The following is a 17001-nucleotide window of genomic DNA, read 5'->3' as shown; positions in this document are numbered from 1 at the left end:
GTGTTTGCATGACACGGGACACATTCACGGTATGGGAAATGAAAATTTGAACTGCTGCATTTGAAAACAAAATAACTTCATAGAAACCAAAATGTTATTTACATAGCAATTTACAGATTATGGGTAGTTCTGCTGACAAGTACAGAGTAGAACCTACAGGCGGTTAGAGAAATGATGTCTCGGAAGGCCCTTGAGTTATTGTGAGTGGAATGACTGAACAGGCCATGGGTTATATATTTTAAGTTTAAATTTGGAAATTGGTTGGGCTTTAGTAGGATTTTATTATTGCGTTTGACACCCTTGTAATACTGTAACATGAGCAGGTTGGCAATTTGATATTGAATTAACATTGGCTTTTAATAACGTTAACAACTGCTATTGTTTTTCACGCCCTGCTGCAGGCAAATCAGTTGAGCTCACAGGTCGACTCTTGACTTTAATTGAGAGGCCCTGTCATCAGATGTGCAACATTATCCTCCTTTAGGAGCAGGTAAGTTGCACACACAGAAAGACACACACAAGTTAATTTGACCTAAATTGGAGGTGCTGTAAAAAAAACTTAGGGTGCACACATAGCAGACACACACTTCACACACAGAGAACAATCCCCAAAAGTCGTTTTGGCTCTCCTACTTCCTCGGCAGAAGGAAATACCTTGGAGAAGAAGAAGAAGAAGAAGAAGAAGAAGAAGAAGAAGAAGAAGAAGAAGATGAAGAAGAAGAAGAAGAAGAAGAAGAAGAAGAAGAAGAAATTATTATTATTTATACCCTACCCATCTGGCTGGGTTTTCCCAGCCACTCTGGGCAGCTCCCAAAAGAATTCAACACAATGAAACATCGAGCATTAAAAACTTCCCTAAACACAGGGCTGCCTTCCCAAGTGTTATTTCACTTCCAAATCCTTCAAATCCTATTTTAAGAGCATATTTTGGAGTAGGCCAGTAACCTGGATTCAAGAACTAAGGTACGGTATATACTATCTCAATAAGGTACGGTATATACTATACTGCTCAGGTAATGCAATCAGTAAAACATGATCAGGTATCTTGACGGACAGGAGAGAAGCCACACTCTCAAATTTCTGTTGTAGACCACCTCTTTCTGTGACCTGTGTATGATGTTTTTGGGCAGTCTTTGGTTAAGTCTTTAAAGGTTCTTGCACACTTTGTTCTGGTCCTCACCTTCTTTCAAGTGGCCATAGGGGAAACTCTATAGCGACAGAAGAAAAACAAAATATATATTCCTTTGCTAAAATGGATAAGTAAGGTGATGGACTGCAGAATTGGCAAAGTTAACAGCGATAAGGAGAGAACCTAATGACGAAGGTTTCATGGAAGAACGGAAACCCTTTTCAGAATATTTACGGAAATATTATTAGATGCTTAACACACTTGAGCAGGATTATTAAAGAGATTAAAGGTTACAGTGGTTTTGTTAAGGTTTAAGAGATAGAAGATAGGGTGCAGCAGAGCGAGAGAAACGCAAACACTATGGAAAAGGGAGTGGGATGTAAAAAAGGGGGGGCTATTATGTATTGAAAGGCATGTGGAATTTTTTTGGAAACGTAATTTTAAAAAGGCTTCCTTTTCTCTGACCAATAACGGACTCGGGGGACAATGAATCCCTTAATGGAGAGTTGGGCTGTAAATATTTAAACCCCCGCCGCCCACTTTTTTATTACAGGGGTTTAACTAAATTGACCTAATTGGAATTTATTTCAACGCGGTGTTAAAATAAACAGCAAAATCCTGATAGCCCTCAACACAGCAGGGAATTGGGGGGGGGGGAGACATTCTACATCTTTGCCATCTTAATAAATAACCTCGCAATGGGATTCCCACCCACCCTCCGCCTCCAAGCAGTTTTAAGCCTGGGTCTCCAGCGGCCGTCGGACTACAACTCCCATCACCCCTGACCACTGGTCCCGCTAGCTAGGGATGATGGGAGTTGTAGTCCGACGAGAGCTGGAGACCCAAGCGCGGGAAACACCGGCTTAAGCGAATGGCGAAACTCCCCAGCTAGCCTAGATCTCTCCAACAATAGGGGAGACAAAACCCACCGCTGGCCGCCAAAGCCTTCAAGAAGCGCCAGGGGAGCGCAGCCAGCTCGGGGCGTTCCGATTACCGCGGCGGGGGCGGGATGTTCATGAGGTGTTGGCTCGGCATTGGCTCCGCAGCCCGCCTATCAGTTTTCTCCTAGCCTGGCGGAAGAGCCGGCGAGCAGCTTCCTTGCGACGACCGTAGGACAGTTGGGGCCGGCCGCTTCGCTGCTTCCGCCCGGCCTTTTCAGCTGCTGCCCTGCCTGCCTGGTTCTGTCAGCCACGGTTAAGCGCCCGGAGGGACTGATCCGGGAAAGGTACGTGTTTGGGTTTCCTGGCCTCTGGGTTCGCTTCGGCTGCTGAATGGTTTCCTCCCAGACCCTTGGGCCGCTTTGCTTTCTCTCTCTCCGTTGCGCAGTGGGGGAAAGCAAGAATAAAAGCAATGTTGTTGTTGTTGTTTAGTCTCTTCGTGACCTCGTGGACCAGAGCACGCCAAAGCACTCCTGTCTTCCACTGCCTCCCGCAGTTTGGTCAAACTCATGTTAGTAGCTTCGAGAATATAAATAAACAAAGAATATATTATTATTATTTATACCCCTGGGTTTCCATCAGAATATTAAAATGCAATAATTCATCAAATGTTGTGAAGGGCCAGACCAAAAACAGCCTCTCTGGGGTGGGGAGCAAGCCCTCGCCCGTCTCCCAATTCATAGAATCGTAGAATTGGAAGGGACCCCCGAGGGTCATCTAGTCCAACCCCCTGCAATGCAGGAATCTCAGCTAAAGCATCCATGACAGATGGCCACCCAACCTCTGCTTAGAAACCTCCAGCTAAAGGTTCTTGTTTGCCCTTTCGTTATGGGCTTCTCGTCTTGTTGTTATTTATTAGCATAGTTTTTGTGCAGTTTTAGGAACCTAAGGGGATTAAGCCAGAGGCTGCTACTACAGCAGCAAGAATGTCACTTGCCCCAAAATGGAAAGAAGCAGAAGTCCCGGTAAAGGAAGAATGGATACAAAAACTTATGGAAAATGCAGAAATGGCGAAACTTACCGGAAGAATAAGAAATCAAGATTTCAATTTTTATGTATACATATAAAAGAATGGAAATGGTTTATTGAATACTTACAGATAAATTATAAACAGATACAATAATCCTGCCAATGTTTTTAAACACCTGCAGTTCTTTAAGGGTATATATATTTTTAAAAGATGAATAAATGAGCCAATTGGGTTAATTTAGATATGCAGAAGATATTAGAAACAAATTTAAGGAACCGCAGAAAGAAGGGGGATGGGTGTCAAGTTTGAAATGTCAAAATAATGTAAAATTAGTGAAATGTATAAAATTAGTGAAATGTAGAAATTGGAAAAATATAAATAAATAAATTGGAGGGGGCGGAGCCAGAGGTGGAGGACCTCAAGGCTAGATGCTGTGTGTGGTACCCTTTCTCTTTCCAGCCTATAGGACTTTCCCCAGATCAGGCTATGATCCCTCTGACCCTGTTCCATGCCTTCCTCAAGTGCTTTGGCCTGGCTGGAATGTGTCATAGAATTGTAGGGTCACCTAGTCCAACCCCCTGCATTGCAGGAATATCTACTAAAGTATCCGTGACAGATGGCTGCCACCTCCCGAGGAAGTCCATTCCACTTGTCAAGAAGCTCTTAACACCAGAAAGTTCTTCCTGATGTTCAGTTGGAATCTCCTTTCTTGTAATTTGAAGCCACTGGTTCGAGTCCTACCCAATGGAAAAGGAGAAAACAAGCTTGCTCTATCCTCCATGCAGCACAGAAAGTCGTGTAATTGTTTGTTATCTCAACATCTGATGGGAGGGCGTTCCACAGGGTGGGTGCCACTACTGAGAAGGCCCTCTGCCTGGTTCCCTGTAACTTCACTTCTCGCAGGGAGGGAACCACCAGAGGGCCCTCGGAGCTGGATCTCAACATCTGGGCTGAACGACAGGAGTGGAGACGCTCATATATTATGAGTGTGGTCCACTAGTGTTTCCGGAGACGGTGGTTTTCTGCTTCTCACAAATAAAACATTTGTCCTTCTGAATCAGGGGTCAGCAACCTTTTTCAGCAGGGGGCCAGTCCACCGTCCCTCAGACCAAGTTGTGGGCCGGACTATATTTTGAAAAAAACAGAAGAAGAACAAATTCCTATCCCCCACAAATAACCCAGAGAGGCATTTTTAATAAAAGGACACATTCTACTCATGTACAAACATGCTGATTCCCAGACCGTCCATGGGGCGGATTGAGAAGGTGATTGGGCCTCATCCGGCCCTCGGGCCTTAGGTTGCCTGCCCCTGTTCTAAATGCTTGAAATGTTCTAAATTGTTGGGGACTTCTGGCTTTCAGAATCTGGCTTGGTGCATTGAGGTATTAACATCCTTAGTACTTACAGGGAAAATCTGTTCCTTTAATACAGGAATGATGAATCCCAGGTGCCAAAGGTCGCTCTCAAACCCTTTCCACCTGATCCTTTGGACTCTATACAGCCCACATTCCCCTGTTCCTAGGCCACGGACTTCAATAGCCCTGCGAACCTGCTCCTTCAGGGAGAGTGCAATCCCATCCAGGGTAGACAGCTAACCCATTCCTCAGACGAGGGAGCTGCCCACCCACAATGCTTCTGTCTTGCCAAGATTTGTTGCTGTGTCCACTGTTGCATCTGGACACCCTATGATTTCCCTTGCATGATGGATTGGCCCAATAAGTGGTTGCATAAATGGAAGAGAGCTTTTGCAACGTGACACTTTAGGTGTTCCCAACGCCCGTGAAAGATTAGGCAGATACATCTCTTCATTTTGTAGCTCACAGACTGGGTTATTTAATGATCCGGGGCCATGTTCTGTTGTAATACTGTTGAAGCAAAAAACCTATGTTAATAGCAATTGCCTCACTCCTGTTAGCAACTGTGCTGCAGCATTCTGCACTGATTGCAGCCATTGCAGGGGAGGGAACGTCTGACAGCTGCTCTGAACTTCCCACATACCAGTATAAGAATGTTTCTTGAAAATCTTGTCGTGGTTGTTGCCTGGCCACACAGGAGCTACAAGTTGCTCCTTCCTTTGCTTATAAGAAAGCTCATGTTGTAGGGCTTCTTATTGTCTAGCTAGATACATTTCAAGGCTTTTTCTTACTGTTTTCAGCCGCAAGCATGAAATCAGGATCTGAAGTTCCGCTGCACGAAGAGTTCACTTACGTTTATGGAATAGCTACGCAAGTCATTAAGTGTGGGCCTTGGAAAGATCTCTGGAAACGTGAAAGTGCTCCCAAAGCCTTGTTTCTGATTATTCCAGGTAAGTTTTCTGACACTTGGGGTTGTTGTTTTTTGTGTGAATGACTTTCATTGATAGCTTAATTGAAATACCTTAATCGAAAGCTTAGTTGATAAGCTTGTGGTATTGTAGATGTGGTACAAAACCAGTCAGAGATCGCCCAAGGACATGTTCGGACCATAATGCTGTGTCGATGGAACTAAAACTATCACTGCAGGGAACCTACAGATGGAGAATGAACGATGGTTTGTTGAGGAACCAACAGATAATAAATAAGGCCCAAACCACTCTAAAGGACTATTTTGCAATAAATATGAATACAGGAACAGAAACAAGAGTGATATGGGACGCAAGTAAAGCGGTGATGAGAGGATTCCTCCAACAACAAAATTCTATAAGAAAAAAGTCACAGAATGAAAAAAGGAAAAAATTCTGTCCCAATTGAAAGAGAAAGAAAAGGAATTAGGTAAGACCCAAACCGAAAAGTCGGCAGATTCAGAAGGAAATCAAAGTTCTACAAATACAATTTGCAGAGACCAGAGCGGGAAGTCTTACGTTTCCTACTAACGGGGACTGACCAGGAGCTTACCAAATTGGTAGCTCAATACCTACATTTGCTCTTTTCTCGTCGTAATATTCTGCAGTCGTCTGAGTTATCAGGAGTCCCAGAGATGTGATCGTGGACAGCGGAGTCTTGTCTCTTTTCTCTTCTAACATAGTCTGTGCCACTGTGAAAGTATTAATCCGCTTCTGTTTTGTATGTATGTTTGTTTGTTTGATGCCAATAAAAGGTTGATGTATTTTTAATACAATTTGCTCAGGTGCTAAATCAAGAAATAGAGTGGAAAATTAAGTTGATGAAACAAAAAAACTTCGAGTCAGCAAATAAATGTGGAAAATTATTGGCATGGCAGTTAAAGAAGAGACAGAAGCAAAGTGCGATTACTAACATTTGCACTGATGGAAAACCTGTGGAGAACCCAGCAGAGATAAGAAGATGTTTCCAGAAATATTATAAACAGCTTTATAAGAGAGAGAAAGAAAATTTGGACAAAATAGAACAATATGTGAAAATAAATGGACTGCGTGAAATCCCTGATAACGAAAGGGTCCTACTGGAGGTACCAATCACCCAACAAGAATTTGAGATGGCAATTAGCCAAATGCAAATTGGCAAAGCCCCGAGTCCAGATGGTTTGTCAGCAAAATATTACAAAGTTTTGTATATGGATGGCGTGCATATTTATGGTATGACAACAGTTCATAAAGGTTTTAAGAATAATATAATTAGAAAATCTTTGTATAATGTATGGATAAGATATAAAGACCTTTTGGAAAGGAAAACACCCAGGTGGCTTTCACCTCTAGAGGCTAAAGCTAAGAAAAAGTCAAATATGGAGAGTAAATGGTTAAAATATGTGGATGTATTGGAGGAGAAAGAAGATGGATTTAGATTAAAATCTTATGATGAATTGAAAGACAATCTAAATGACTGGTTGCAATATCATCAGATAAATGAAATGTTTAAGCAAGATAGGAAAAATGGTTTTACTACTGAAAAATCCAAGCTAGAAACGGAGTTGTTGGACACAAATACCAAAAATTTATCTAAAATGTATAATTTGTTGCTGGAGTCGCATACGAAAGATGAAATGGTTAAAACAGTGATGATTGACTGGGCAAAAGATATAGGGCATAACATAATGTCAGAGGATTGGGAAAGGTTGTGGAAAGAGGGTGTTAAGTTTACCGCATGCTATGTTTTGATGAAAATGATGTATAGATGGCACTTAACACCTGTAAAATTAGTTAAAATGTATCATACACATGATAATAGATGTTGGAAATGTAAAGAGAAAGAAGGAACATTTTATCATATGTGGTGGACTTGTCCAAAGGTAACAGACTTCTGGGAAAAGATATATAATGAGTTGAAAAAAGTTTTTAAAAATACATTTATCAAAAAACCAGAAGCCTTTCTACTTGGAATAATTGGTGAAGAACTGTCCAAAAAAGATAGAATATTCTTTCTGTATGCTATGACAGCTGCGAGACTATTGCTTGCCAAAAACTGGAAAACACAGGACATTCCAACGATAGAAGAATGGCAAATGAAGATGTTGGACTATATGGAACTAGCCGAAATGACTGGATGGGTCCGAGAACAGAAGGAGGAGACGGTGGAGGAAGATTGGAGTAAATTCAAAGTATACTTTATAAATATTGTAATATTTGAAAATTGGAAAGATTTTGGAAGTAAATTGAGGCTAAGGTTTAGAATGAAAATAGTAAAATTGGAAATTAGGGTAACAAAAATAGATGATGTTAAAAAGGTTAATTTCGAGGATTTTTAAAGCTTAATAATGAAGTTGGAAAACTGCTAAAGATGTAATATAATGAAATTCAACAAAGAGGGATTTGAGGAAGCCATGTAAACATGTGAGGAAGGTTAGGAAAGCTAAATTTTTATTTGTGTCATAAATTGTGATGAGGTATATTAACTCTGTTAATGTAAGTATGTTGTAATCCTTTTTTTGTTGAAATTGAATATAAATATTTTTTTTTAAAAAAATATTTTTTTAAAAAAAGATCTGTTCATCGAAGGATGGCTTGCGCCACAAACTAGGCCTAAACTGAAGGCCCAAAATGCAAGACCTGTGCTCCTTTACATTCATAATAATAATAATAATAATAATAATAATTTATTTATACCCTGCCCATCTGGCTGGGTTTCCCCGGCCACTCTGGGCAGCTCCCAACAGAATATTAAAAACACGATAAAACATCAAACATTTAAAACTTCCCTAAACAGGACTCCCTTATACAGTGGCACCTCGGGTTGCGGACACGATCCGTTCCGGGGTGCCGTTCGCACCCCGAAAATTCCGCAACCCGAGCAGTGAAATCGTGCATGCGCACTTTCGGGTTTGCCACGTTTGTAACACGAAAAAACGCATCCCGCAGCTATCGTAACCCGAGGTATGACTGTAGTCACTTTTAACCATTTGCCCATGTTTTTATATTTTTAAGTTATGCATAGTATAATCACCTTTTAATTAGTAGTTTTTATCCCTTACCTGTTTTAAGTCTTTTGTGTTTGGTTTATCCGTATGTTTTATCTTATGCCGGTCTGCGACCGAAATAACATTTGATACTGATACAGTCAGAGATACTTTTATATTGAAATAAAAGTAACAAGATCTGATTCATTTGCTGTATTATAAACTATATAGTAAACACCATGCTTCGGTTTGTTTCTGTTCCTTTAATGCTTATGTTTCCTGTAATAAGGTCTTGTGTCTTTAAATGACACTAACAGGGGGTTACATAAGGCTTTGCTGGTAAACTCTACTTCTTAAACCGATTGATTTATTTCACAACACTGATAAACACAGCTTGATTCCTGCACCACAAGGTTTAGACCACATGACCCTCAGGGTCCCTAACCAACTCTACAATTCTGTGATTCTTTGTAAAAAACAAACAAACAAAAAAACAACAACCTCAAAGTGGTTTACCAAAATAAATAAATAAATCATCTTTTTAAATCGAGACAAACTGACAACAGTACTTCAAAACATACAAAGGTTAAAATGCAAAAACAGATTAAAACTACCTCGACTTCCTAAGCATCTGAGTAGGCTTGCCTAAATAAGGTTTTTGGCAGGTGCCCAAAAGCGTCCGTTCAAGACGCCTTGTTGTTGTTGTTGTTCAGTCGTTCAGTCGTGTCCGACTCTTCGTGACCCCATGGACCAGAGCACGCCAGGCACGCCTATCCTTCACTGCCTCCCGCAGTTTGGCCAAACTCATGTTAGTAGCTTCGAGAACACTGTCCAACCACCTCGTCCTCTGTCGTCCCCTTCTCCTTGTGCCCTCCATCTTTCCCAGCATCAGGGTCTTTTCCAGGGAGTCTTCTCTTCTCATGAGGTGGCCAAAGTACTGGAGCCTCAACTTCAGGATCAGTCCTTCCAGTGAGCACTCAGGGCTGATTTCTTTAAGAATGGATAGGTTTGATCTTCTTGCAGTCCATGGGACTCTCAAGAGTCTCCTCCAGCACCATAATTCAAAAGTATCAATTCTTCGGCGATCAGCCTTCTTTATGGTCCAGCTCTCACTTCCGTACATTACTACTGGGAAAACCATAGCTTTAACTATACGGACCTTTGTCGGCAAGGTGATGTCTTTGCTTTTTAAGATGCTGTCTAGGTTTGTCATTGAGACAAACCTAGACAGCATCTTAATATCATATCTTAATGTCATATCGAGACGCCTGCTTGATATCAATAGGCAGGGAGTTCCAAAGTTTAATGTGCTGCCACGCTAAACAATCAGGTTCTTGCAAATGTGGAGCAGGTATTATGTGGCGCCTGTAGCCGTGCCAATTCCGCCAATCGGAGAGCATGTGGAGTGAGGCGAACTTGTAGTAAACTGCTTTTTTAAGGACCTTATATACTAATAGTAACACCTTAGCATATTGGCAGCTAATGCAGATCTCTGAGCGCAGCTGTTATATGTGGCAAAGGCCTCACTCCTGTCAGCAATTGTGCTGCAGCATTCTGCACTAACGGCAACTTTTGGATCGAGTGTGAGGGGAGCCCCACACAGAGTGTATTGCAGTCGTCCAGTCCTGAAATAAACAACAAATGAGTTGCTGTGGCAAGGCTTTCCAGATCCAGGAATGCCTATAGCAGCCAAACCTGTCACTTGCTTCCAGGGGCAGAGCTGGACCCAAAAGCACTTCCAAACTGTGAACCTGCTCCTCAAGGTTGCAGGTCCGATCCCCGTATGGGACAGCTGTATATTCCTTCAGAGAGAGTGCAATCTGATCCAGACAAAGCCAGCCACAGTGCCTTTGTCTAGCAACATCTGGAAGGCACCCAATTGGCTACCCAAAATCATATTATTATTATTATTATTACTACCAGTACTACTACTACTGTTTCAATGAGAAGGCCCTGGAGGAAAAGGTCCAACAGCTACTGTTTTCTTATAAACAGTATAAAAAAAATAAAAAATTGCGTATAAAAAAAATTGCGGCAGAAGCTTTCCTAACGCTAGAATTTGGTGTGTTTACTTTTCACAAATCTTGCCATTCAGGCTTTGCAAGCAGGATTTACTACCAACCAAAAGCAACCTAATTATGAAAACAAAACAATTGTACTTTCTGACTGTAGCACGGAAACAGAAGTGCCAGAAGATGGTGCTGTTTTAAAGATATGCATGGATGTGTTTTCTATATTGTTTTGATGAGCCTGTTCTTGGAATTAAATATATATATATATATCTATGGTTCATTTTGAGATATAGTAAATTGCAGCATATGTTCTTGAACAAACTGATTTTGTTGTAGTTTATTGCTGATTATATTTAAGAGCGGTCCTTTGAACCTTGCTGCTTTCTTCCAGAAATCTTTATGTACCCAAATAATAATAATAATAATAATTTATTATTTGTACCTTGCCCATCTGGCTGAGTTTCCCCAGCCACTCTGGGGAAATTGGAAGTGTTGTCCATTTCAGTGTTCTTCCATGTTCGATTGGCACACAGGAAGGTAGAAATTTAGGCTAAGGCTGTGGTAGCATTTCGGCATGGGCATGAAACAAAGTATTCTGCTTTCAAAATCTAGTGGTCTGCTTTCAAAAGTGTTGCAAGTATGTTTTAGGGTCAAATAGGTAACACTTAAAAAAGTGGGACTTTGCCCTGCTGGTTTTAGCACAATAGCTCCTGACTACCGTTATTTGGATTTTCAATTTTAAAAAGGTAAAGGACCCCTGGACGGTTAAGTCCAGTCAAAGGTGCCGAGGGAGCAGGCGTTTGTCCACAGACAGCTTTCCGGGTCATGTGGCCAGCATGACAAAACCGCTTGTGGCGCAGTGGAACACCGTGACAGAAACTCTGTTTGCCTTCCCACCGGAGCGGTACCTATTTCTCTACTTGCACTGGCGTGCTTTCGAACTGCTAGGTTGGCAGGAGCTGGGATAGAGCAACGGGAGCTCACCCCATCACAGGGATTCGAACTGCCGACCTTCCAATCGGCAAGCCCAAGAGGCTCAGTGGTTTAGATCACAGTGCCTCTTATGCCAGAATCCTGGGAAATCCAGTCTGTTTCACGTTAAACCCATAGGAGACTGGCATTCCAAGAAGTGTTCGTTCTTGCTTTAGATTCATTTTACAAAAATGTTGTTTCGGGTCCCTCTTCCCCCATTCCCTCTTCCAGTTAACTCACGGCTAGGCATCTCATTTTGCCCCCTGAAGTAGGGAAAGATGACTTGAGGGAGAAGCTTGTCCTATGGCACCAAGTGACGAATCACTACTGATCACTGCAAATCACTGCTGCCTGTCAAGGGATCTGCTTCTGTTCTGGCTTGATTTAACCTTGTGAAGAACCATGTTCTCAAAACTGGCACAATGAGCATATCCTTCCATTGAACTACTGAACTTCAAGAAACTTCTCTGAGGTGGCATTTTGGTGAAGAAATTGAACACAGAACTGCAAGGGCTGAACCTTGCCTCTACTGTGAACTCGCTAGGTGGTCTTAGGACAACCCACTGTTCTCTCATCCTGTATCTGAAATATAGGGATAATGTTGGTGCTGTTCTATTGTTAGGAGTGCTGTGCTTGTTTGTGGTGTATTTCACCCCCTTTGAACACTGTACGACTCTGTGAATGGCATAATTTGTTGGTGACTAAAAGTCTTTTTTTTTAAATGAGAGATGATGCAATTAGCTCACTGCAACAAAACTCTTTTGTTGGATATTAACAGGAAACAAAACATTTGAGAGTTTCTTCTGCACACGGCGCTCTTAACTGTGGACTTAGATTTTAGTGCTGCAGAACAGGACAACTGAGATTGCATTACTTTGATCCCTTTCCAAAATAAATCCCTACGCAGATGATCAAACTACTGTAGAATGAACTTTCTTTGCTTGGGATTAGCTTGCAATATCACACTGCCAAATTCTGAAGATGATTTGCTCACATGTTGGCTGTAGATATGTGGCAGAAATGCTGGAAAACGTTGGTCCAACCTCAATAAACAGTCTGGTAATTCAATAAGCAATATATCATGGGCTCGTTCAGTTTTCTGACAGCATTATTTTTGGTCTCTGCTGGCATTGTCTCTTTGGAGCGGTTTTCAGGGTCGGTAGCAATTCTAAGGAATAGCTCAGTCAGCAGAGCCTGAGACTCTTAATCTCGGGGTTGTGAGTTCGAGTCCTAACTTGGGCAAAAGATTCCTGCATTGCCCGGGGTTGGACTTGATGACCCTCATGGACCTTACAGCTCTACCAATCTATGATTCCACAGCAGGGATGGCTAAACAGTGGCAGTTCAGATGAGCAGGGATGATGGGAACACTGTGTGTGTACGTGCGCGCGTACACACACACACACACACACACACACACAAAAATACATATATTTGACTAAGCAGGTGCTGTCCAATTGTGCCTGTTTTTATATGGTCTTAGCTGTTTCCTTTCTAAAAGAAATTTTAGCGGAACTGGACAAGAAATTTCATTTGATTTTCAACAACTTTATAAAGATTTATTCAAGTTGAAAAAGCCGATATTGCCACCAGTTGAGAATTCCACCCCCAACCCAATATCAAAGTGACGTTTATACAGAATTAGTCACACGTTTTCCGAAGCAAGAAGTAAAAAAGATAATCCCAAATTCAAAGAAGATCTCAGGCAGTGACTATTTACCCCAGGATAGCAGTATTTCACACACACACCCCACTAAAAAAATACCTCACAGGTGCCATAAATTGCATGCATAATTGAACACAAAGCTTAGCAGGATTATCTGAACACTACTTAACAAGGGTTATGCAAACACTTCTTCCTTTCACTGTTTAACTGATGGTGGAAATGAGAGGATATTCAATATACTGCCCTATAGAATTAATGGTAAAGAGTGAAATGATGTGGAAAGCTTTAGCGATGTAAACCTTTATATTTTCTCTGGTGCTAGGAATATGATTGAAATAATAATAATCTTCGGAAGATGCATGAAGAATTATTATTTTTAGGAGAACACACCTATTTGCAGTAAACCCAGGGACAGCAACGGTTCACTTTTAATACATTTTTTTAAAAGTGTGTTTCACTCTTGGACACTGTTTTTCCATGTCACTGGAAGAGAAATTGCCTCAATATTACATGAATCCACAGGTTTTGTTGCATATCGGTAGAACAACTTGCTAGAACTTTATTCAATCAGCAGTGGAAGTCATTTATAGAGAGATTAATTGTTTTCCTTTTTGTATTTAAAATTGGAAGGTCTCTGTTAGAAACCTTCTACCCTTTCTATTTTTTTCTTCATTTTCTTCGCTTTCCCTTCTCTCTTCTCCTTACTTATCTTTTGTCCTTTATTTTCTCTCTTTTCTTTCTCCGTGTGATAATTTGTTACTTTCTATATTCAATTTATCAGTTCTATTACCCGAATTGAATTGAATTTAGAATTTAAATATTATATGTATCGGGAATGTAATATGTATTTTACCTAACGTGGGTATTTTTAATATGCAATAAAATTTTTTTAATTTTTTTTTAAAAAAGAACTTTATTCAATCCAAATATGTTTGGCTAAATAGAGGTCTTTGGAAACGTGTGTGTGTGTGTGTGTGTGTTTTAAAGAAAAGGCTAATTAAAGCTAGTTGAACTTGTCTAAATGAACCAGAATATCACATGCTTCAATACCAGAAAAAATGAATGGAAGCCCTTTTTTAAAAAATAAAACGGAGAGGGGGATTTTAGTGTTGCATGTCCCTATAGTTAAGCCTATAATTTTATTTGTTGGACATATTGCTTCTGAGTAATTACTTCATTTTTTTCTCATCTAGGAGGCATATTCTTCAGTGTAAATGCTTTTTATTTGCTTTTAGTAGACTCATCACATAGACAAATGGTTAAAAGCAGCCTCAGTTGGTTACAGCATGGTGCTGATGATGTCAAGGTTGCAGGTTTGATCCCTGTATGGCAGGCATATCCAACAACTTTGACTCATCCTCCCCCCAAAAAAGCTCTGGCCAATCCAATGGGTAGATCGCTGCCAGTTTATTTTTAGTGGGAGTAGATCGCAGTCTCTTGGAAGCTGGACGTGCCTGCTGTATGGTACAGCTGTACATTCCTGCATTGCGGGGGATTGGATTAGATGATCTTCAGGGTTCCTTCCAGCTCCACAATTCTATGATCTAAATCTGACTGACGATGTAACATCACGTTCTCTATGATCTATATTGGGTCGCTTAAGTTTATTTATTTATTTTTTTAATAAAAATTTATTGGATTTTCCAAATTAAGCCAATTACAGATACCCACATCCCATACAAAACAACACAATACACCAACACACAAAAACAACACAATTATTCTTAAAAATCCTTCACTTCTTCCAAATCTTACTTGGGACCTCCTCTCGCCCTCCCTTGTGCGTTCAGTTCGAATCTTCTTTAGTAACTTTGTAACATTGTAAAATCTAAATCCTTATAACTAATCTTAATCTTACAATTATAATCAACAAATCTTATATCATAAAACTTATTCTCATCAAATAAAACATCACATTTCAAATCTTAACTTCTTATATCCTTTCTTCTCTTAACTCAGTAAAACTGTTACTCTTATTACTTCTAATTCTAACTTCAAAAGTGTTATAATCAACTCATTTTCCTGAAACCTAAATATTTCTTCCATTTCTTCCATTCTCCAAATCCTTTTACTCTCTGACGTCGGAGTACCATGGTTAGCCTTCCTATTCAAAGGGTCGCTTAAGTTTAAAGTGAATAGTGTTGCCCTCTGTGAATGGCTGCATACCATTGAGGTGTTTATTGCTTCAATGGTTGAATGCAAGTACAGTGGCGCCTCGGTTTACGAACTTAACCTGCTCCGGAAGTCCGTTCCTAAACCAAATCCGTTCTTAAACCAAGGTGCGCTTTCCCTAATGAGGCCTCCCGCTGCCGGTGCCCTTCCACCATTCGGATTCCATTCTTAGACCGAGGTAAAGTTCTCAAACCGGGACACTATTTCCGGTTTTGCGGAGTTTGTAAACCAAATCGTTCTTAAACCGGACTGTTCTTAAAACGAGGTACCACTGTGTTAAGTACAAAGGGGTCAGCGTTGTGAGAAACATGTGGCGACGATGCATGAGTTGGCTGCAAGTCCAAATGGTCCATTAGCAATAGGAATAGGAATAATTTATTATTGGCCAAGTACATTTTCCAACATACTTGGAATTTATTTCGGCTACATTGCAATGTAAACATACAGACACTGTTCCTCTCACAATACAAAGAAGCAAAGAAACCCCACCCATGATTTACCTCCCCTTAAGCTATACAACTACGAATTTAACAATTTAATGGCACAAGGGAAAAAACTATTCTTGTGCCTGGCCGATTTTGTATATGAAGTCCTGTAGTGACGTCCAGATGGAAGTAAATCAAGCAGATGATGACCGGGATGTAAAGGATCTGCTACAATTCTCTCTGCTCTGATCATCTACAATGATGTGGCTTTTGCAGTCTTTCACCCATTGTGTTTCAGTTTATGATCTTTAGTCTTAATAGACCTTCCTCTCTGCTTTTTCTCCAGGTAATCCAGGTTTAGCAGGCTACTACCAGACATTCATGAAAGCTTTGTACACTTGCCTGAATCGACAGTATCCAATCTGGACCGTAGGGCATGCTGGACACTGTAAAGTCCCCCACGGCATGAAAATGATAGAAGGTACTGTGAAATTGACTTGCTAACATGCTGCCATCTTGCTCTGTTGACATCCGTCACTGCTTTGTGTGTGCAAAACGATAGCTATCTTTTTTTTTTTTTTTACTGTGCTCTGTGAGAGTTGAAACATACTGTAAATCTTATCACAGTTCCTATTTATATGCCCAAGACTATCCTCCTTGGAGATTATAAGAATGTAGACTATATATTCCAAGGTAAGAAGGTATTGAAATGAGAATAAATATCTTATAAGCAACATTAAAATATTATGCAGTTGGCTCATCTTGGAGAACTCTGGGACGTGATTTTTTTTTAAAAAAAGAAAATCAGTGTTGGGACAGTTGTCCATAGGTTGATAGTACAGTCAAACTTCAGCTCTCGAACGCCTCCGTTTTGGAAAGTTTCGGCTCCCGAACGCTGAAAACCTGGAAGTAAATGTTCTGGTTTTCTAATGTTTTTTGGAAGCTGAACATCTGACACGGCTTCCTCTTGAGTGCAGGAGGTTCTTGCAACCAATCGGAAGCCGTGCCTCAGTTATCGAACATCTCGGAAGCCAAACAGGCTTCCGGAATGGATTACGTTCGACAGTTGAGGTTTGACTGTAGCAGGTTTTTTATTATATACTTAGCAGGTTGTTGATGACTGCATTGCTCCCCTTTGTTCCATGTCCTTCTGGTGTAAAGATGACACTATTCATATTGAAGGGGTGTGTGAGGTGTTACGGGAGGGGTAGTATCTATGGTTATGTCATCATCATTCTTTATTCGACTGGCAGTCAGAAAAAAATACATTTATCCATACAAAATTAAAACATCTAAAACATCTAGAGAAACTTTAGAATAAAACATAGCCAACACTAACATGAAAGCTATACAGATAAACCCATGTCAATGCAATCAATTTTAGTCTTACGACGCTTAAGAGCTAGAAAAAGAAATTTGGCCACCAAGGAA

At 40.7% G+C, this 17001-nt stretch overlaps 1 protein-coding gene across 2 annotated transcripts in view; it reads left to right on the top strand.

Annotated features, from left to right (window-relative positions):
- Positions 1-2300: 2300 nt before the first annotated feature.
- LDAH (lipid droplet associated hydrolase) overlaps positions 2301-17001 on the top strand; it is a 101107-nt gene continuing 86406 nt past the window's right edge. The window contains exons 1-3 of one of the 2 annotated variants that reach the window (XM_033142954.1): positions 2301-2354; positions 5193-5342; positions 15917-16051. In XM_033142954.1, the coding sequence (XP_032998845.1) occupies positions 5201-5342; positions 15917-16051 (277 nt within the window). In that variant the 5' untranslated portion in view covers positions 2301-2354; positions 5193-5200. Of the gene's footprint in view, positions 2355-5103; positions 5343-15916; positions 16052-17001 lie in introns of those variants that run through there. The other variant, XM_033142955.1, reaches the window with a different exon arrangement.

This window comes from Lacerta agilis, chromosome 3 (assembly GCF_009819535.1).
Source record: "Lacerta agilis isolate rLacAgi1 chromosome 3, rLacAgi1.pri, whole genome shotgun sequence".
In the NCBI taxonomy this organism is placed as follows: domain Eukaryota; kingdom Metazoa; phylum Chordata; class Lepidosauria; order Squamata; family Lacertidae; genus Lacerta; species Lacerta agilis.
Note: the sequence above shows the minus strand (reverse complement) of the source record. Positions and strands in the feature narration are given on the sequence as shown.